A 22,486-nucleotide genomic window follows, 5' to 3' on the forward strand; every position below is an offset into this window, starting at 1 on the left:
TCTGGATTCAAATTGCAGTAATCCCTCAGACACCTTCTTGTTTGTACCCTGGAAAGAGTTTGCCTGCTATGTTTGCACATGAGGTGTGGCATGAAGGTGTGACTGATTCTCAAACCCAAATCCTTTGTACCTACAGGCCGGCTGCATGCAGCTTGGCTCTTGCAATGAGCTTTCCCTGTTGAGCCAATGCTCTTGGCTGTGGCAGAAAAGGGATCCTCCTTTTGGAAGGACAGTGCTTCAGATCTTCCAAGCTCTCTCACATCTGTGTCTTTCTCCTGTGCAGATGTGCCTAAGTTAAAGATGGGCTGAACCCAGGGCCTTTTGTCCAGCTGGACTCTTCTCAAACCTGGGTGGTTCAGAAAAAATAGAACCTGCATTCAAGCCAATCCTGGCTTTACTTTTGCAAAATCTAAAACACTGCTCCTCAGCTGTCCTCAACCTAAACTAAATGGAAGATTTAGATTGAGAAAGACTAGGGAGAGTTATCAAACCTGCTCTCCATTTAGAACCCCAAGCTTGTTTGCCACTGAGGGTACCCACTGCAAATAGCAATACTGTTCAAACAGAACAATGCGTTCCTGTAACTTTTGCTCACACAGCCATGGAAATATAGCAATGCTGGGACAAATTTATCCCTGGCATAACGGCACGGAAGTCCTTAGCATTACAACAGGTATAGATTTGGCCAGTTGTGATGTCGAAGTCCTGCTGCACTACATTAGTTTGCTAATGACTCTAGCAACAATTCCATTAGTTCACCCCCTGCTGATCACTCTCCAGCTGGATCAGTCAGAAGAACACCTGTTCTGTCCAGCTGTTGAAGTGGCCAATTGCCTCCTTTTCATTTGTCAAGCTGATGGATAATAGCCCCAACTGTGCTCTGCCTGCCCAGTGCAATCCATGCCAAAGTTTAGAAAGATCTAGCTCTAGAGAGGTTTCAGACACAGGAAAGAGGGAAAGGACTATCCAAAGACTATCTGAGATGTACCCAAGAGAAGCTCCATGTAGGGCTGAGTAGCAAGGCGTACCACTTTGTTTGGACACTTAGTTTTCTGCCCTTTTTGAAACACCTGCCTTAGTCCAGTCATGGTAATACTGACTCACCTATATGTACGATTCATCCCATGTAATTCCAGAGCATGTTGTGTCCAGAAATGACCCACCACTGAAATGAAATTCAGCACCTATTTAACAGTACACAGCAACAGTACAAAATAGCTTCTGAGAGAAAGCAAAGAAGTAACTTTCATTCATGGTTTACATTCACTCTTGGGCTATTTCTGGAGACTGTCATTTGGCAGCACTATTTATTCTTACAATCGATTTTTTTTCCTTTCCTTTTCTTTGCTTTTCTTTTCTTTTTCCAGTTCTGGCATTTTGGAGACTGGGTGGATGTGGTGATAGATGACCGGTTGCCTTTTCTCAATGGGAGATACCTGTCTGTTCAACCTCGCAGCGGAAATGAATTCTGGCCATCCCTGCTAGAAAAAGCGTATGCCAAGTAAATATACCCGCCAAGTCTGTCTTTCCTGCCGTCGCTGAGTCTTTTGCTTGTGTGGCTATATGTTGTGCCAGCTGCTTTGGACAAAGTACCTTGTGGAGTGTTGTTCAGGACCATGGTCCAATATTTTGAGCACTGGATATGTAATGAACTGTGGCTGCACATTCTGGCAGATATTACAGGCTAAAGACTGTAGATTTTTAACTGAAGATCTAAAGTTCCTTGGTTCTCTTATGTGCTTTTCTTTCCAAGAGACAGTAAGGTCCAGTGGATAGGCCATTGGTATGGGACTCAGGAGACCTAGGTTCTATTTCTGGGCCAGCTACTAATCTGCTGTTTAGCCTTGGAGAAGTCACTTCCCTCTCACATTTTGTCTATTTAGACTGGAAGTTTTTTAGGGCATAGATTGTCTCTCATTGAGTGTTTGCGCAGAAAGGGCCCTCAGTCTCAACTGAGGCCTCTAGCTTCTACCTTAATACTAATAATGAATAAAACTACAGTCATCAGTGGGGACTGAACTTTGGATTCTCAGCATCAAAAGCCAAGTCCTGTCTTACTTGAGTTAAAGAAGAACATTTCAGCTGTGAGTAAGTAGCAAGTTGTTATACTCATTGAGACCTGCAACTAGGAGCTATGACATAAATTAAGTCAGTGTATTACCTATATAACACAGGGAGTGCATTAAGCACATACTGGGTAGTTTAATGAATTCAGCAAGGAATAAGCAAATGGTAAAATGATAACTGGGAGACACAGAAGTGGAGAATTTTGCCACAATGTACTTTAGAAAAACTGACTCTGAAGTAGGTACCACTTTGCAATGTGAGATTTTAATTACAGAGCAAACTGAACCTCTATTCAATTGAAATTGCAAGAGTTGCTGTTTATGCAATTCCTATTGAGAAGTTTTCCCCAGAACATATGGCAAATTCCTTTCATCAATATAGGTCAAGGACATCGTTCCAAAATACAATTAGTCCTGGATTTCATTTTCTGATTCTCTAGTTTATGAAATTCATTGTACACTGTGTTTTTTAACGATGTATATATTCATGCTCTAACTACAGTACAGTCTAACTCAAGATTTTTTGCAATTGCAATGAAAGCATAAGATAAGAAAACACAGATCCTGCTTGCAATATGGCATTGTGAGATCCCTAGTGCTTAAACATTGTTACTATCAGATGGCTCTTCACCTGCTGATGCACAACCAGTGGTGGTCTCAGTCCACTTCTTTGGGCTTAAGTGGGATTGAAATGGTGCATGCTGGCACTCTGCACAGTGGGGGATTTCCTTCTTTGTTTGTGCATTACACACTAGCCATGTGTGTCTATGTGCACATGCGTGCACACACACATTTGATCATGCCTCTCTCCACTGGCTGATCCCAATGTCTAGACAGCCTCATACATTCTGAAAGCTAGAGGAATCCCTCTTTAGCTCGAGCTGCTGAAGGGACCAGATTCAATCTAGGGGTTATCATTGTGTTTGCATGTAGGGTGACCAGATGTCCTGGTTTTATAGGGACAGTCCCGATTTTGGGGTCTTTTCTTATGTAGGCTCCTATTACCCCCCACCACACCCCCTGTCCCACTTTTTCACACTTGCTGTCTGGTCACCCTATCTGCATGTGCATTTCAGCCCCAGCTCATGACACATAGTACATTCATAATATGTTTGTGCACCACAGAGAGTATTTAATGTGCATCCATTCAGTTAATTTCTTCTATGCGTTGCTTACTTGGGTGGATCATAGGAACAAATCTATTTCTACTCCCCACCCGCCCTTTTTTTTTTTCTTTCAGGTTGCGAGGCTCCTATCAGAATTTGCACTGGGGTTACATTTCCGACGCATTAGTAGACTTGACAGGTGGAGTCCAAGTGCAGTTTCTTTTACAGAAACCTCCTTCTCATCTGCAGGAGATAATAAAAGCAGCTGCCAAATCACAATGCCTGATGGGATGTACCACGCCAGGAGGGGTAAGCAGGAGGGACAGGCCTTCTTGCCTTTACCATATTTATATTACTTATTTTTTTGAGGGAACCAGGAATCCATATCTATCCCTGTACAACAGGTACTCTCTGAGGGGGCCGGTAGTGTCCCCAGTGATAGAGAAGAAATAATACTTAGCTGTATTGAATATAAAGGGATTTTTTTTATTGGGTTGCTGGCCAGAAGTTTAAAAAACTCTCAGACTGACTATGCTACCCAGCATCGCCAAAGAGTCTCTCACTAAATCCTGGCCTGGACTGAACCATTGTGGAAGGGATGACTACTTGACAGGGCTAATCAGCAAAGATGCCAGAAATCTAGGACTGAGCTACTTGGATAGAAAGTGGATGCTGAAGCCCAAAGGAAGTTTTCTGACTCAAAAGTGCTTGATTCCATAACTATGTTTTTTTTATAGCTCCTCATTGGAGCCTCAGACCAGCATAGAAACTGGCCTTATGGCTTCAGGACCAGAATTTGAGATGATCAATTTCTAGGGCAGGAAGACCAAAAGGAGGTCTTTGGAGAAGACACCCAGTATGTTGTCTGCTGACAGCTATTGGTATTGGCTGCTAGTTCAGTCAGTAGAATCTCAAGTTCACATTTGAATAAGGCAGGTTCCTTGTAGGCTGAAAACACACTTCTGAGATGCAGGGAAAGATATAATGCTGCTTGGTGGGATGCTGCTGGGTTGATAGGGGCCATCATAAAAGCACTCATGTTGTCTGCTGGTGTGTTGCAAAGAGATTTCCATGGTTTTATATAGACTGTGCAGTGCGCCGGCAAAGTATATGTCATGCCGCCTCTAACGTTTGGTTCACTAAAGGAGAGCTGCCAACTGCTGCTACCCACTAACTGAATTACCCCTTTAGTTCAAGTGCTGAGCCTGGTGCTTAGGTCGATTCCTACCAATGACCCACCCCAGCTGTTGTCACAACTGCACCTGCTGTGGAAATTGCTCCAACACTGGATCCTTATGGGCTTTTCAGATGTGTGGTGCTTTTGTAGCTCCATTAACTTGGTTGGATTTGCTTAGGACCACCAGGGGAACAAACACCAGGCACTTAAACACTATAGCTGAGCTGCTGATGTAAGTGAAGTCAGCTCCATTTTTCTCTTTTCCCAAACTAACCAAATAGCGGTTTGGGGGGCAAACAAATGTATGTTTGCAAGTCTTTCAGGGAGCTCATGACTGTGCTTTCTCTCCACAGCAATCCATTGGTAACGTGGAATTGAAGAACGGACTCGTGAAAGGCCATGCCTATACTGTCACCGGGGCTACAGAAGTAAGAACTGGGACCTTTTCCCTACCTATCATTCTTTCTGTATTATTCCATGGCCATCTCTTGATTAGCATGCTGACTGCTGCTCCACTCACAGTTGCTTTCAGAGATTTTAAGGTCAGAAGGGATCCGTATGATCATCTAGTCTGACCACCTGCATAACAGAGGCAATTGAATTTCACCTGTAATTGCTGCACCGAACCTCAAGTTTCTGCAGTCTAGGATTGTGTGTGGAATAAAGGGAATATGGTCAGCTCTCCATTTTCAAGCAACGTACCAAAGCGATGGAGAGTAGAGCCCATCGTTAACACTCCTGGCTTCAGTTGCCCACAGCCAATGACATTGCCAAAGGTACCTGTTACCAAAAATGCAAGACCATAAGCAAGCCTTCAGGGTTTTCAAGAGACAAAAACAAATTAAATGCATGGAGACTCTTGTATATCCATGAGTTATTTTAATTCCCGGCTATAAACTATTGATGGGATAGGAGAGGTAATCAAATTAAGGGAAATTATGGCCCATTATGCTATATATTGTAAGGTTCCCACTCAATCAGAGGTTAGAGGAAGGTCAGGAGGGAGAGGCACTAAGGGACAGATTTTTAAAGGTATTTAAAATACCTTTGGGAGTTAGGTCCCTGGGCACTTTTGAAAATTTTACTAGGTGCCTACTTGCATCTTTAGACACCTAAATACCTTTGAAAATCTGGCCCTACGTGCTGGACACCAACCCAGAGCAGGTGCAGACAGTTACAAGGTAAAAAGTGATGAGCAGGTTAGAACACAGGAGACCTGATCGTCATTAAAGAGAGCACTGCTGTAAGACTATCAAGTTACTCCTCATGAGTTGCAGGAGTCAGGCCTAGGAGTGGAGCATGTAGCTCAAGAACAGATTGGCATGGTGAGGACAGAACGTAAGCCCTTGTCTCCTCAGCCATGCCCATTCTACACCTACCCCCAGCCTCAGTAACGAAGCACATGTGCAGCAGGCTGCTACCAGTCGGTGGACTGCACCTCACAATTTAGCCTTTTAGCATTTATATGTTGCTGCCATGTGCATTTGCACTGAGGTGCAAAAGAGCTTAAGCCCCTTGCTGTGCAGCAGACGGGGGCTTTTAGGCTCAAGGCCTACGTGATCTTGGTAATAGCTGCCACAACGTGAGAGGTTTGAAAAGAAGCCTACTCTATACTGATGGTTTGTCCATTCCACTCGCCTAAATTGTAGGGGTGAGGAGTCAGAGTGGATAGGTGGAGAATGTGAATGTAATAATGGGTGGGACATGTGAGATGTATGCATGGCTTTCAGGGAAGGGAATGCCTGTGATTAAGATATGACAGAATGGCAAGGCTGCCACTGTTGGGGACTTTGGAGGAAATTCTGCTGTTGAAAGGGCAAAAGTTCCTTTCTGTTTGATAGGGGTCTAGTAGTAGAGCTGGTTAGGAGTTTCCAGATGGAAAATGCAGTTTCTGCACAATCAAAATTTTCTTTGGGAAAAATCTCAATTTTGCTTTAAAAAAAAAATTCTTGATTTTTTTTCCCTGTGGGTTTTACCTGAATCAGAATACTTCATTTTGTTGAACTGATCTGAAATGTTTAGAATCAGTTTAATAAAACAAAGTTGTATTTTCTGGTCAGTGAGATGTCTTATGGGACTTGTAGTTTGGGACCCACATTCTTTGTTATGGGCTGAACTCCCTGCAGGACTACATCTCCCATTATGCAATATGGATTTCCCGCTGCCCAAACTCTGTGTGGTGCATCATGGGAGTCACATGCCTCAGCGTGCATTGTAGGAGATGTAGTCTAGCCAGGGAGCCTAGTACATAAGGGAACCCAAAGTACAGCTCCTTAGAGGCAATGTGCCATAATGGGAAAATGTAGTTTAATATTGAATGGCTTGAAATGAAGCATTTCAAGGCAGTTCAACAAACTGAAACAAAACATAGATTTGGGAAATGTCAAAATGGTTTGTTTCAATCTGAAATGTCAAAATGAAAGATTTCAACACTTGTGAATCAACATTTCTCACAATTTCTGTTCCATTAACTTTTCATATTTTTTGTCAAGAATCTGGACAAAGCGTTATAAAATCCCATTAAGGGTGAGGCTGTATCATCTTCATCTTCTGTAGTCAAGGGATATAGCTTGCACTTCACAGATCCAAGAGCAAACTTTCTCTGGCTTCAAACTGTGGCCTAAAGTCAGGAGTTCAGCCGGATAAAAAAATGACTTTCTCTACCTTTTTAGGCGTATCCTTCCAACACACAACCTCCCCTGACCAAATATTAATATTGATTTAGAAGGGACTAATCTGGCACAACAAAATAATCCAGGAAAGCAAATGACTTACTGCAGCCAGCACCTTTTCTTGTGGAGTGAGGACAGAGCTCATCCCGAGAAGCTGTCCCGATGATGGACTCACCGTCACGGGCAATTTTTGAATCAAGATAGGATGTTTTTGTAAAAGCTCTGCTCTAGGAGTTATTCTGGGGACGTTCTCTGGCCTGTGCTATACAGGAGGTCAGAGTAGATGATCACAGTGGTTCCTCTTGGCCTTGAAAGCTAGGAATCTGTCACTCACATGGCTAGTTTCAACAGCAACCAAATAAAAGAGAAGCCAGACAATGACCTGGACTAACTCCTGGGGTGTGGCCTTCAGCAGTGATTAAAGAGTCTCATTCACAGAGGGACACAGGATACATGATACAGTAGCTTTTATCCCAGGATCTCAAAGCACTTGGCAAGGGGATTGTTTCCAAAATTTGCTCGCTTGCTTGCTTGCTTGCTTTCTTGTCTAAATGCTTTCAAGTTTGACCCCTTTAAACACACAAGTCTGTGTGCTTCAGGAAGGGCTTTTGGTCCTGCTGCCCTAACAGCTTTGAACTGCCAAAGGCCTAGCTTTGAATCCTAGCTCCCGTCACGCCCTCCCTTGTGACTCACTTAGCAGTGACCCCTTAGGCTGATCTAAGCATGAGGTTGCTGGGCTCCAGGGTGAGCCCCATTCAGCTACCCCCGGGGAAAGGTGGGTTGCTGTGACCCCGGGCCCTGTGGGGGAGAGGAGTGGGTAGAGGTGAAGCTGGGGAAGCATGAGAGCATGCTGATGACCACCACTTGATGGAAAGAAAGAGAGGGTGGGTGAGAGTCTCAGCTGGTGTAGCTCCACTGAAGTAAATGAAGCTGTGAAGATTTACACCGGCGGAGGAGCTGTCCCGGCATGGCTGCTGACTAGACCACAGGCCTGAGAGTCAGGAAACCTGGGCTTCTAGTCTCAGCTCTATCCCTGACTTCCTGTGTGAGCACAGACAAGTCATTTAACTTTCTGTTGCCTCAGTTTCCCTTCTGTGCAAGGGGGAAAATAATACTTGCCTACCTCATTGGGGTGGGGGGTTGGGAGGTTTTGTGTTTGGAAAGCACTTTGACGCCTACCAGAAAATGATGTCTCTTTGCCTTGGAAGGTGTCCTAGCCACAGTGAGCCAGGCCTTCATTACTTCTAGGAACTCTTTGTATCTGGACAAGAATTGGAAGCCACACAGAAGGTCTGGTTCTCCTGTCAGTGACACCAGTTTACCCCACCCCTGCCAACTTTGGTGGAGTTACTCCTCAGTTACACTAGAGAAAGCAAGAAGAGACTCAAGTCCAGATGCTCCAATTTGTGCAGAACACAGAAGCTCACCGCCTTAACGGGAAACACCAAGCTGGGAATAGAAGCCAGGAGTCAGGGATTGGCTTCCCAGATGACAGGCATCTTAGAAATACCACAAATAGCCAGACAGACAGGTTCCCCAGTCCCTTGTTCTCAGCATTTGCTGCAGTACATCTCCCCACTCCATATAGATACATTTTAATCGTGGGCGGCCTTGTACTACGAAGTCACTGGCTTTGCTGGCAGTCGCACAAAATTAGCATATTGCAGTCATGTGATGTGGCAAGGCAGTCCGTGCTTCTGACTGTGTCAGCCCTCTACTCATGATGCTAAGGAAAAAATGGGTGTAGTGTTCTCTGATGCTTTGTTTCTAATACAATGTAGCAAAGAGACATTGATTTTAGCTGCAGCCAAATGAAGGCAGAAGTTAAACGAGTTCTCAAAGATATATATAAAAAAGATGCATTTGTATTACTGTATATCCTGATCACAGAAGGCTGTGACTATGGTTGGCTTTTTATTCTTTTCCTTTACAGATACCATACAAGAATGGCTGGGAAGATATAATCAGAGTGTGGAATCCTTGGGGTCACGGGGAATGGAGAGGGCCTTGGAGTGATGGGTACGACTTTAAAGATTTGATCTCATAAGAAGGGTGAAACTTTTGTGGGTTTACTGCAAGGAGGCTCTGTCCAGGGCCAACTACAATGGAGTAGGCATCTCTAAATTAACCTGCTTTAAGCCCTTTTTCCATCTGCAAACCCACCTCCCACTAGAGCCCAGTTTGGGATTGAAAACATAAATGCAATGTTATTTTATACTTACTCCAGACTGGGTCTAGTTCAGGCATCCCTCTTTCTCTCAGCTAGCAATTTTCACAGTGGATAATTACAGGTAAATCTCAGACTGGATAGCTACTGTTTTCACCTAATACAGGTTCTGGACATCCCCTTACACAATGTTCTGCTGTTTAATGCTCCACAGGCATCCAATATAGGGTGCAGCTTGTGTGCTGCTGAACTTTCTAAGGATGTCAATGCAGAATGCTCCTGCTGCAGTTTTACCTGGGTGCTTTCCCCCTCCAGGATGTCGACTCTGGAGGGAGAGTAGCCGGCAGGGGGAGTGACCATGATAGCACTGCTCTATTGGATGGATGGATGCTTGCAAGCCAAGGGGCTGGGGACGGGGAAGGGGCTGGAGGTAGTGCAGAGGCATGGAGCTTCCATTCACATAGCCCTTGTCTTGAATGGATCTTCTAGGACCAGCATGCATCTCAAGGGATGAATGGGTTTTGCAGGCCAGACCTCCTGGTTGTTCCATTGGGGATTCACCCTCCCCTCCAAGTGTAAGAGATTGATCCAGAGGAAACACTGTGATGACTTTGTTGCCCATAGGTATCAAGAGGGGAATCCAGTATGGCTGACTGAAGCTGGTGTTCTCCTAGCTAGAGAGTTGTAAAGCTGCCAGTACAACATTATGGTTTAATAGCAACAATTTTCCTTCCCTCTGTGGATGATAACACTAATAACTTCTCCGTGGAGAAAATAAGTCTGGCACTTAATGTCTGGATGGGCCGGTGGGAGTGTAGTAGGTGATGCAGACATGTTTGAGGCTGGGATAATAGCTATCGGCTCAGACAGCATTTCCCACTTTTTTGGAAGGGTGAACTATAATCCTCGCTGTAATTGAAATTTCGGTGGAGCGTGCTTAAAGGTAAACTGCATAAATCAATACCTTATTGATTCATGCTCTGTTTATTTATCTTTTGCTCTGCAGAAAATACAATTATCACTTAATTATAAAACTGCTGTTTGGAAATAACACAACCGACTGGCTAATGTGGTCTCTGTGTGGCAGGGGCGCTGCGAAGTAATATCAATGTAAAGCCTCAGTAGTTCACTAAGCATTCGGATACCAAAGGGTGTGTGCAGGGAACCGGAAATGGGATGCAGAACGTTCCACTTCTAGATAGTCATTCAGATGCAGTAGCTGCAAATAATTGCCACATGATAGCTGGTTGTTGGCCTGTGAGAAATGGCTAGCAGTCCCAATCTGGTTCCCAGCAGACAGCTGTCCACAGAGCCAGAACCATCACTGCTAATTCTCGGGTTTAAAAGTCAGCCCAAGGACTGGTTATGCCCATGGGGACAGAAGTACCATTCCACTCACTGCAGCTGTCCCCCCACCCCCGTCAGGGGTGAAGCAGGCAGAACCTGCAGGTGGAAGTAGAACTGGTCGGAAGAGGGGGTTTTGACGGAAAAAGGTTTTTCAAGAAAATGGAAACTTTCACCAAAAATTTCCATTTTTGGTTGCAATCTTTCAGATTTTTGTCCAAAAACAAAACAACCCACCCCACTTTTTTTCAGTATTTTGGCAATTGGACTTTTCAGTTTTTTTCAACAAAAACCTGAAAAAATTCACAGAAAAAATTCACAGAATTTTTCAAGCGGGGGGAGGGAGGGAACTTCACCACTTCACAATGGCAGTGGGTGGAAACACACTGTGCTGCCAATGCTACCATTGTATTGGGGCTGAATGTAGGGTACCAGTCAGGCTCTCAGTCCATCACTTTTCATGTGCACTCTTGGGCCTGATCCTGGAGCTAGATGGGAGCATGACTCTAGGATGGAAAAGGCTGAGAATCACTGAATGAAGCCCAGGGCAGACTCCTCATTGCTGATTGCTGTTCTGTTGCATTTCACAGCTCTCCCCAGTGGGACCGAGTTCCAGTTGAATATAAGAAAGATCTCTGTGACGATAAGGACGATGGAGAATTCTGGTACGTTCACATTAATGCTTGGATATTCCGGGTTTTCCTGGGGCCCATGGCTCAGTCACTTTGCTTAGGCGTCAACTTGGTCTCTGCTCCGAGTCAGTTTGGAGCCCTATTGTGCTGGAAGCTCTGTAAACAGGTTGTTAGAGACAGTCCTCGCCCCCGCTTGCAATCTAACAGACCGAGGGTGGGAAGGGAAACAGGCTCACGGTGGGGAAGGGATGTGCCCAACATCACACACCAGGTCAGTGGCAGATCCAGGAGTAGAACTGAGGTTTCCTGATTCCCAGTGCAGTGCCCTTGCCACAAGGCCAGGCTGCCCATCTCAAGGTAGGTGACCTGTTAAACAAGAAATACAAAATTTCAAGGATTAGCTACCCAAGGGGATGCAGAGAGGAGCAGGGTACAGTAGCGAGGACTCTGGCAATCAGAGTTCGGGCTTTCCTGACGGGTCTAGGCTTGTAGCTTTTCATGTGTCTGGTCAGGCTCAGGTACAGCTTTGCCACAGTTTTTACAGACTCTTTAGCCACTGGGAAGTCTCCCTCATTGCAGACTTGTGTGGCCAGGCTCAGAGGGTAGCAGAGCAGAGAAAGCAGCATGGATCTAGGCTACGGCTAGAGAGAGTGCAGATTGGGATATAATTTGGATGGGGCCAGGATGGTGCTGGAGAGAGCAGTGTGAGGCCTGTGCTGGGGCACTGGAGAGTGCCATGTGGACATGGGCTGGAATGCAGTATGGGTGGGGGCTGGCCTGGGGCATTGGAGAGTGGAGGGCGGTCCAGCGTCTTCCTTTCTGGAGACCAACCACTTCACTGCCAAGGCTTGCTTTTCTCACCATGGTAGGCTCTGATTCTGGAGCTGAATGCGTACAGGTGGATCCCATTGACTTTAATGGGGTTCCACATAGGCACAAAGCTCTGCCCCCAAGGTTCCAGTTGTAGGATCAGGGCTTTAAGTAGTATGAATGTGATCACTCTGAGACTTCACATCTTCCACAAGGCATTGTCACGATCAGCTGAAGCCTGTAACCCTGCATTTGTGCCTTGGCTATAGCTCCACTTTCCCACGCAGTGAGTGTAAGCGTTAGTATCCAACCGATGTATTAAATGGAAACATCAAACTTCTCGTTTTTTTTCCAGGATGTCATGTCAAGCTTTCGCAGAGCAATTTTTCTTGCTGTGTATTTGCAATAACACCCCATCATTTCTGGACTTTGGAGATGAGCGTGGTACAAGGTGGTCCCTGGCCATGTATGTAAACCAGTGGGCTCGAGGACTCACTGCAGGTGGAAGCAACTATCATAATGGTAATGAATGTCCCAGTCTGATCTCCTACCCCATCCCCATTATCTCCCCTCCGCCCCCCCCCTCTCTCTCTCACACACACACACCCACCAGTACTCTCTTAGATCAAAACTCACTGGTCCATTATGTCGGGCCTGGCTGACCCAGGGCTAGGATGGGGCTGGAGAGAAGCCAGCCTGTTTTGCAAAGAAATAATATTACAGAACACATATACATGTAGAATTAATTGACTAGAATCCCAAAGCTCTGTTGCAGTAGGACAGTCCTTTGGGTAGATGAGGCCATCAGCGTTGCTGCCTGTGCCCTGATCGTTCAGTTGTGTCGAGCTTCAGGGTTTTTTTGCTGTTGCACCTCTTATTTGGTTTTGTTATTTTAATCTATCAGAGCATCATGTGATCAAGAAAGGGTTGCTTTTATCTTCAATGCTGTTCCATTATTCAGCAATAGACAGGCCTCAGTCTCCTAGTAACACTGTTTACAATTTGTCAACGTATTGTAAAGAACAGAATGAGATACTTTCACCACAATGTGAGACTGATAGGCATGGCTGTGTTAAGAGTCCATGTGCTTGTGGCTGTCGGATGGCTGGATGTACTCTATTGCAGTGGGTAGGAGGAGACCACTTTCCATGGACGTATATTTTGCCATCAACCTTCTAGTATAGTTTGTGACTGAACATACCGTAATGCAAAATACAACCACTCGTCAGCAAACCGTCATCTCTGAAGCCCAAACCAACACAATCAAGTGTTTGCCCCTGTGATTAAGTCTATTCTATCTTAAGAGAGAGCTCTCTTCTCAGTCTTGCGTGTCCATCTTGAAAATGCACATGCCAGCCCAGCTCTCTTTCCTCGAGGCCATTACTTATCACTAACCAAAACCTTGGCCCCATTGTCTGACTGGTCTCCAAAAGGCCTTTATCTTTAGATCTGCATCATTGCTACTGACACCCTATATTTTTCATGGTGAACAATAGCCCTCTGGGAAAAGGGGAGAATTTATTTACACCTCCTCCTTTTCATGGTTGTGCAGCTATGACCTCTAAGCCACAATCCTCTCCTCCACTAGAGTATCCTTGTCTGCGTGGGTTTTAATAGCAACTGCCCTTACTGGCTTGAGAACTGATGGGATTGTGGTTAAGGCCCTGGGTTTGAGACTGAGGTGATCTGGGTTAAATTTCTGACTCTGCCACGGCTTTGTTGGGTGACCACTGGCCAGTTACTTAGTCTCTCTGTGCCTCAGCTCATCATCTCTAAATTAGGGATAGTAACACTTCCTTCCTCCTGCACTTGGTCTTTGTCTGGTTCAGTTGTAAGCTCTTTGGAGCAGAGACCATCTCTTACTATGTGTATGTATAGCAGCTGGCACAATGGGGTCCTGATTTTGGCAGGGGCCTTTGAATGCTATGTACTGCTACTACTACTACTACTAATCATTTCACAGCAGGTGCATTTTCAAGGAACCCCCAGTACTTTATCCAAGTGGAGGAGCCTGACCTGAGAAACTATAATGTGGTGGTGTCACTGATGCAAAAACCGGTCAATAATATGCCAGATGCACAAATATTGTTCACCGGCTTTTTGATCTTCAGGGTAAGCAGCATCCGCTGGTATGGGGGCAAGAATAACACTTTGGGTGTGTGCGGGGGGTTGTTTTCTGCCTCTGCATAGAGATTAAGGGCTGAACTCTGTCTTCAGAGACATATGATCAGCTGTCATTCAGTGGAACTGGTGTGAGTGTGACTGAGGGAAGAGGAGGTGATGAGAAGTGGTGGGACTTGCATGAACTGACAGCTTTGACATTAGATAACAGTACCAAGGAAATTTTTGTCTAATTAGGGGAGTTGGAATAGAGAACAGAGCTTTAGATCAGCTACATGCTTATTTTATATTTAAAATCTGCTTTTTCCCCTTTCTTCCCCTCAGGTTGAACCCGAGGTATGTGCATTTTCTTTTCTTTTTCTTTGATTGATCCATAATTACCAGAGCTGAATGGGGGAGCGGAACCATCAGAAATTGAATTTTCAATTGACATTTTCATTAAAAAAAATCAGAACAATTTGATCAACTCTAATAATTGTGTGTTTTTATATCAGGGGTGGGCAAACTTTTTGGCCTGAGGGCCACATTGGGGTTGCCAAATGGTATGGAGGGCCGGATAGGGAAGGCTGTGCCTCCCCAATAGGGTGACCAGACAGTGAGTGTGAAAAATCGGGATGGGGGGGGTGTAATAGGAGCCTATATAAGAAAAAGACCCAAAAATTGGGACTGTCCCTATAAAATCAGGACATCTGGTCACCCTACTCCCCAAACAGCCTAGTATAGTCTCCAGTGGACATTTGCCTATGGCTCAGATCTTATCAGAAATCTAGCTCAAGCATGAATGCTGGTACACCTCAGAATTCTGATACAATGTAGGTCTTTATAATGGAAAGCTCAAGAATTGAAGCGAGGTTGCTACAAGTCATTAGCAAGGGGCAGTAACAGAACTGTGTAAGGCCATGTGTCTACACAGAAAGGTTTTACTAGTTATACTGGAATATAATCCCCCATCTGAACACTCTTATACCAGAATAAGTGTGTCTACATCAGGGTGTATACTGTTATAAGTATATTGGTTTAGATTCACTCCTTAGGTTATCCCGAAAAAGCTTTCCCATATAGACCAGGCCTAAGAAGTTTACATTGGCACTGGGTCTGACTATAGCATGTACTCACGTTCGCTCCCAGAACAAAGCAGCAATATCATTATTAATCTCTTGATACTCTGTGGGACGAATCATATCGCCACTCTGAAGCAGACTGGATGTTATGTGTTGGCAGTATAACAGAAGTGCTGTGCAGGGTATATACAGACAGACATGGAGGGTTAATGTTGTGTGATAGAGCTGGGTAAATATCTAGGGTCGGATTCTGATGTCATACCAGTTTTACCTTAAGTAATGTAAATGGGAGTCACTTCCACTTTCCACCAGCAGGAATTCAGAATAAGACCCAGATGCCAAATGACACCTCCATCAATTTCAGCTTACGCCAACTGTGGATCTGTCCCCTAATGCCTTGCAGTCCAGACAGCTCCCATGTCCTCTATAACATGGCTTGTCTGGATGAGCACTCATTTCACAGCAAGCTGGGGTGTAAATCTACCTCACACTAGCCTGCCCCGTAACTAACTGTCCATGCTGACCATGGTATCACACACTGGACATTTCCTAGTGCACATTCACCTACTCCCATTTCAAAGCAGGGTAGATCAAAGTGCACTAGGGAACTTTTAGTGTGTGGTAGTACGGTCCAGGCAGCTTGTTAGTGCACAGCAAGCCAGTGCTGTGTAGATTTATACACCAGCTTGTTGAGCTCTAACTGCTTGTCTAGACAAGCACACAGTCTTTCCCCCTCCCCCAAGATAGCAGATTTCTACTATTTTCTCGCAAAGGTATGGCTCATAAATAACTGTGTCACACTGTATAGCCATTCTAAATGGAATTTATACACTCCAATGTATTTGAGGGAATTTGTTTAGTAAGGGGTTTTTATTACGCTATCTTTACATGTCATCATAGTAACAGCTGTTACATTATATTTATTGTTATATCTCAGCAAAAGTATTGGAATAACCAAAGAAAGATCAGGCTACATTATTTTCCTATGAGAATTGATGCAAGGATGGCACTGCTGCTAAAGACTCTGTCTTCTGGATGAAATATTTAACCAGGGCTCTGAGCACTCATGTACATGACATATTCCAAGGAAATTTTCACAGGAATTAGGCTATTACCCCACTCTCTTGGCACATTTCAGATCAACTAACTACACTCCACCCACCTAAAATTCTTCCAGCTCTTTTTCACTTTCCTAACTGCTGTGCAGCACTGCTGTGCATTATTAACTGCCATGTTCCACCCCAGAGATGATTGCACTGCAGTGGTGAGTGAAATGATTCCCATATACGCAGGATTGAATATGAAAAGCTATTTCAGATTTTTGTGGATGAAAGGGGCTGTGGGAACAGAGGACTGCCATGGTACAATTAATCATTTCCTTCAGTTCCAGGGCCTGAGGGACAGATTGCCAGTTGCATTTTTCTCTCAGTATAAATCCAAAGTTCTGAAGTACGGTTTCAACGTGTCAACCCGAGATGTCACCAATTACTTTTACTTGAGCCCCGGGACCTATGTTGTTGTTCCAGCCACATCAGAAGAAGGCCAAGAGGCTGAATTCCTCCTACGAATCTTCCTGAGGCGCCAAGACTCCAATGAGTAAGATCATTATACATACTGTTTATATGTACCTTTTTCCAGCTTCCAGGGTTGTCTCTGAACATCTAAGACCAGGGCCATTAATGTGGTGTTTTATTTTAATGTTTTGTGGAAGCTTATTGCAAAGAGAGAGGTTAGTGACAAGGAGTGTATTGGCAGGGATGCTAGGAGTTTAGACTGGGCACACAGATGGGTACGCAGGAATTGCCATAGCTTAACAGAGGAAGGGTCTATTTAGGAGCATCTAGTCCAGTAATGATTCCAGAACAGAGTATCCCCTATAGAGCACCAAACGGAGCAATACTATGCTATACATGTTTGGGAGACTTCCTTCCAGCTTGGGATGGACACCTGCTCTAAGAAAGGAAGGCTGATGGCTTGTATTAGTAGTTCTTTAATATTTATATTGCTGTCGCACCTATAGGCCCCAGTCAGGATCAGATCCCCATTGCATTAGGTGTATGCAAAGACACCCAAGGAGTTTACAGTCCAAGTGCCTGATGTCTGTTCCATGTGGGTGGACTTGTTGCATAGATCCATTAATTTCAATGGACTCCACACAGATGTACGGTTCCACCCACAAGGATAAGATTGTAGGTTTGGGGACACAGGATATACATTTTTCCTAGTCAACATAAATGCAGATGTTTTCATAGAAATGGCTAGTCTTCATTAAAAAAAAATCTAAGCCACAGCATTCACCCTTGACAAAATTTCCTTAGGTAATATTGCACAGTGGCATTGCCTTGGTATTTTCAATCTACTCTATAGTGGGGTTCCACGACTTTTGCATAGCATGGCCCATGGCTTAATTAAGGATATTGTCTTGTGGACACACGCCCTCTCATTTGTCATTGCAAAGCATCCCCAAGCAAGCTACAGCAATTGCTTCTTTCTGGAACAGCTAGCTTGACTTCACTGGGATTGTTCATGTGAGTAACTGCCCATGCCTGTGAATAAAGGAATCACAGTCTGGGCCAATGTGTTTTGAGCTTCTTCCAGTGAGCGGGATTCTGCCACTCTTACTCGGGTTCAGTAGTAACGTCCTCCACACACAGTCTCATTCAAATCCTGGGAGTACAGTAGTAATAGTACCTAGCTTTTATATAGCACTTTCCAGCAGTAGCTCTCAAAGTGCTTCACAATCTTTATCCTTGCAACGTCCCTGCAAGGTAGGGCAGTGCTATTATCCCCATGTTACATGGGGGAACTAAGGCACAGGTAGGCTGAGTGACTTCCCCGCAGTCACACAGGAACTCTGTGGCAGAGCAGGGGGCTGCACCCAGGTCTGCTGGGTCCTTGGCTAGTGCCCTAACCACTGGGCCATGCTTCCTCTAGCTGAGTAGTAAGTTACTATTCATGGACAGTAAGGGTAGCAGCTGGAAAAGTGGAGGAGCAGCTATCATCATTTGACCAGGTAGCTCACCCTAGGGGCCACTGGGACCCCAGTCTGGGAACTGCTGCCCTATAACAAGCACAGGGTTTCATCTAAGGCAAAACTGGAATGTTAGGAGTTGCAACTGTATTTGCCTCAGTAACATCCTGTGGCAGTGAGGTTCACAGGTTAATTTTAGGTTGGCTATAAATGTGTTCTCTGTTTTAAATTTGCCTTTAAATGTCCTCAGGTATCCACTTGCCTTTTTATTAATGTTCATCTTGTATTCACATGCTAAAGGAAAATTAGAGACATTTCATAATGTTACAGCTCAAATTAAGGTAACCAGGAGCTTTTGCTCATGTAAAAGCTGACTGTGGATACAGACCCCCTAGTGCCTCCTGGTGGTGAAAGCGCTGCAAACTAGTCCTCCTGTTGCGCACACAGCCCTGGATTCTCCTCTTCCCTACAGTGGATCAAGAGTGATTCCAGAGAAGTCAATGAACTTTGAAATAGTTTGAAACCAGTGTGAGCGGAGAATCAGGTCCACTGTGCTTACTAATGCATCAGGGATGATTAGACAGAGTTCAAAGGCCTGATTCTGAACCAAAACACCTGAAAAGTGTCAGCATAATCACAGAGTGATTGGGATTCATAAGCATTCTTAGAGTTCTCTCTCCCTCTCTCACACACACACACACACACACACACACACTCTCTACCTACCTTCTGCAAATAAATGCTAGAAGGCTGTCTTTTTCTGATGTGACTCTTGTGCTGTTTTTTAGGGACCTGAAAAGCAGGCTCAGCCCAGTGATGCCAAAGGTAGGAACATGTGAAAAATGACTTAGATGCTGGAGATGTGTGAATCAACATTATGGATCTCCTGGCACCAGCCACTAACCAGTCTCTTTGCTGCAACCCTCCTCTCCCCACCCCACCCTGGCTGTTGCCTTCTCTTCTGCCACCTGCCTCATATCAGAAAATATCACATTGCCTCTATATAAATCCATGGGACACCCACATCTTGAATAATGTGTGCAGATGTGGTTGTCCCATCTTAAAAATGATATATTGGAATTGGATAAGGTTCAGTAAAGGGCCACAAAAATGATTAGGGGTATGGAACAGCTTCCATATGAGGAGAGATTAAAAAGACTGGGTCTTTTCAGCTTGGAAAAGAGACGACTAAGGGGGAATATGATAGAGGTCTATAAAATCATGACTGCGGAGGAGAAGGTAAATAAGGAAGTGTTATTTATTCCTTCTCATAACACAAGAACTAGGGATCACCAAATTAAATAATAGGCACCAGGTTTAAAACAAACAAAAGGAAGTATTTTTTCACACAATGCCCAGTCAATCTGTGGAACTCCTTGCCAGAGGATGTTGTGAAGGCCAAAACTATAACAGGGTTCAAAAAAGAATTAGATAAGTTCATAGAGGATAGATCCATCAATGGCTATTAGCCAGGATGGGCAGGGATGATTTCCCTAGCCTCTGTTTGACAGAAGCTGGGAATGGGTGACAGGGTGACACTTGATGATTACCTGTTCTGTTCATTCCCTCTGGGGCACCTGGCATTGGGCACTGTTGGAAGACCGGATACTGGGCTAGATGGACCCTTGGTATGACCCAGTATGGCTGCTGTTATGTCTCTGAGCACAGCTCTGCCACCTTCGTACTGAGCTATGAGAGGGAGTACTCACAGAATAAGTAACCTGTCTATGTGAGGGACAGTTTCAGAAATAGGTCCTTAATCTTTAATTTGCATTTTTCAGATGCATTTTTCATCAAGTAAATCGCTGTCAGCAGTAGAGCTGAGTTAAATTTTCACTATTTGTGAATTCCAATCAAATTCAATAACTAGTTTTGGACAACAAAGGGGAGGGAAGATTGAAAAAGTTGAAATGGTGTAGCTTTCCATTTTGAAATGACGATTCATTTTGAAATGTAGCTAGATTTAACTTTTGTAAAAAAAAAAAAGGTAAAAATCACATGAAAAGTAAATGTAACCTGTCATTTGACTAGAAACAAAATTTTTGTGTTTTCATTTTAGTGAGAAAAAACAAAATATTTCCACAACAATTTTTCATCTGCTTCATTTTAGTTGGGCCACCAAACTCAATAATCACTCATTCGCTCCACTCTAGACATTAGCACTATCACATTCCCCAGTATGGCATCCTCTCCCCTTTCCACACAGGGATTCGTCCATCTAATATAAGGCAGGGATCTGTGGAAAGCTGATTGTCAGACTGGGTGACACAATTGGTCTTTGCAAGAGTCTAGGCCTGATTCTGAATTCTCTGGTTTGTACTAGTGTAACCACATAGAAGTCAATGGAATTACACTTCTTAAACTAGCAGGAGCTCAGAATCAGGCCTAGATAATTACAGCCCAAGCACAGTAGAATTGTCAGTCCATCTGCAGAATTCTCTCTTTGTGAGCTATGACTCACCCATCCTGGTGCATTCAACAGTACAGTCTTCTAATACTTTGGAAATTGGGTTGCGCACCTGATTCTGCTTTCTCACAGTAATGTAAACCAGGGGTGACTTCTTTGAAGTTAATGGTGTAAGTGAGAGACTCAAGCCCTTTCTTAGTCATTCATTTTCCAATCAGCTATTAAGCCCTGTTATGGAGAGAGAAACCTCTTGTTTAGTCTATTATCCAGTTACACTAACAAACTTTCAATTTCCTTAAATAATGTCACTAACCAACAACCTATATTTTGCCATATGTAAGTACAGTGCCCAGTCCTGCAAACTTCACATGGGTAGGTGGCCCTTAGTAATCCCATTGAAGTCAGAGGCTCCATGTGTGTTAGGATTAGGCCCAAAAGTATTAATTCACCGCTGTCTAGGCAATCTTCCTCTTCTCAGGCAGCTCCTATCACTTCTCCCCTCCTCTTCTTGAATTTCTGCACTGGCTTCCCGTTTCTTCCACTTCCAAAGCTGTCCACAACTCTATCCCTGCCTATGGGCCATCTCTTCACATGGTCTAAAATGGCAAGGAGCCATTGGCTTCAATATAGTGACATCAGTTTGCATCAGGTGACAAACTAGCCCTGATTTCCTCCCATTTCCTGTATTCCACCTAAAATTCTCTACACCTGACTTCTCCATTTACTTACTTTTTGGCTTCACATGGTTCCCTATGCTGAGAACATCCTCCCACTTAAGAGAGGCCAAGCTCACCCCCTCTTCAAATCCTTTCTAAATTTCCCTCCCTCTTTCCCCCCCCTCCAAAATCCCTCATTCTACAAAGTTATAACATCCACACACCACTTCCTGCCTGATCACTATTGTATCGCTTCTTGCCTTTAGGCTGCCGGGTCTCTGAGGCAGCACTGTATGCTTTGTTGTATATACCTTGTCCATTCTGAAGTGCTGCATGCAGCTACAGAGCTATGTGAATAATACGGTTCTGGCTCTGTCTCCCATGGCTTTTGTCACTAATTTGCATATGTACATGTTTTGCTGTGATCCAGGACATACCCAAGCAGAGTCAAGACAACTCCTCTGAAAACGTCTTCCTCAGATATGCTACACAGGTACCCTGAATACAGTCGATTACTGAAAAAATACAAAGACAGGTGGAGTGGTAAAAGAAAAATCTCCTGTCTTGCTATCAATCCATGTAGAAAAATGTCTTTGGAAATGTGGGCCTATCATTCTTTAAGTGGATACTTTCAAAACAGCATTGATCTGGCTGCCACAATCCACAGAAAAGTGGGAGAGAGACCTGGAATAGAATGGACGGCTTACTATATTAGGGGATGATTGTTTGGGGTTTATTTAAACAAGCAATTAGAAATAATCCTTGGATATTTTTTCCCTCTGATCAGAACTGTTTCCAGTTTGCACTTGCTGCATTTGGAAAGCAGACATCAGTCAGCATTTGAGTAATTGATTCCAGCTTTCTCTGAGCCAAGCTGTGTGTGTTCACAGGAGATGCTCTTAATGGTTTAATAAACTGTTATAAAAGAACTCCTTGACTTAGTCAAGAGAAAAAATCACTGCCAAAAGCCTTTACACAATAGACCTCTCACAGTTAATAGTTATATCAATGCATAAAGGTGAAAAATGACACAGTCTGTCACCCAGAATGCCCTGGAGGGCCTTGGGGAGGCATAGGGGCAGGGCAGGAAGGTTTTACATGACTCATGAGTCGGGCAGCTGAGAGCTACAGCATCAATGTAGAGCAGGAGACAAGGAGCCTGATTCTCACTAGCTTGCACCAGTGCAAAAATGTACAGTAGTGTAAATGCAGTGTATCAGCTCTTATGCCTTGTGGCCAGAAAAGTGTGCGTGTGGGGGGAAGGGGGGTACTACTGTGCTCCTGCATCAGCTTATC

General features: G+C 44.3%; 1 protein-coding gene across 1 annotated transcript in view; it reads left to right on the forward strand.

The window, feature by feature from the left end:
• Window positions 1-22,486, forward strand: part of CAPN13 (calpain 13) — an 89,134-nt gene that overhangs the window by 53,055 nt on the left and 13,593 nt on the right. Inside the window, exons 7-17 of the mRNA XM_039528259.1 lie at window positions 1,368-1,501; window positions 3,307-3,481; window positions 4,703-4,777; window positions 8,955-9,040; window positions 11,123-11,197; window positions 12,330-12,496; window positions 13,938-14,086; window positions 14,420-14,431; window positions 16,541-16,752; window positions 18,916-18,952; window positions 21,621-21,683. Coding sequence (XP_039384193.1) covers window positions 1,368-1,501; window positions 3,307-3,481; window positions 4,703-4,777; window positions 8,955-9,040; window positions 11,123-11,197; window positions 12,330-12,496; window positions 13,938-14,086; window positions 14,420-14,431; window positions 16,541-16,752; window positions 18,916-18,952; window positions 21,621-21,683 — 1,185 coding nt within the window. The remainder of the gene's footprint in view (window positions 1-1,367; window positions 1,502-3,306; window positions 3,482-4,702; window positions 4,778-8,954; window positions 9,041-11,122; window positions 11,198-12,329; window positions 12,497-13,937; window positions 14,087-14,419; window positions 14,432-16,540; window positions 16,753-18,915; window positions 18,953-21,620; window positions 21,684-22,486) is intronic.

The sequence above is a fragment of the Mauremys reevesii genome, linkage group 3 (genome assembly GCF_016161935.1).
Source record: "Mauremys reevesii isolate NIE-2019 linkage group 3, ASM1616193v1, whole genome shotgun sequence".
Lineage (NCBI taxonomy): Eukaryota > Metazoa > Chordata > Testudines > Geoemydidae > Mauremys > Mauremys reevesii.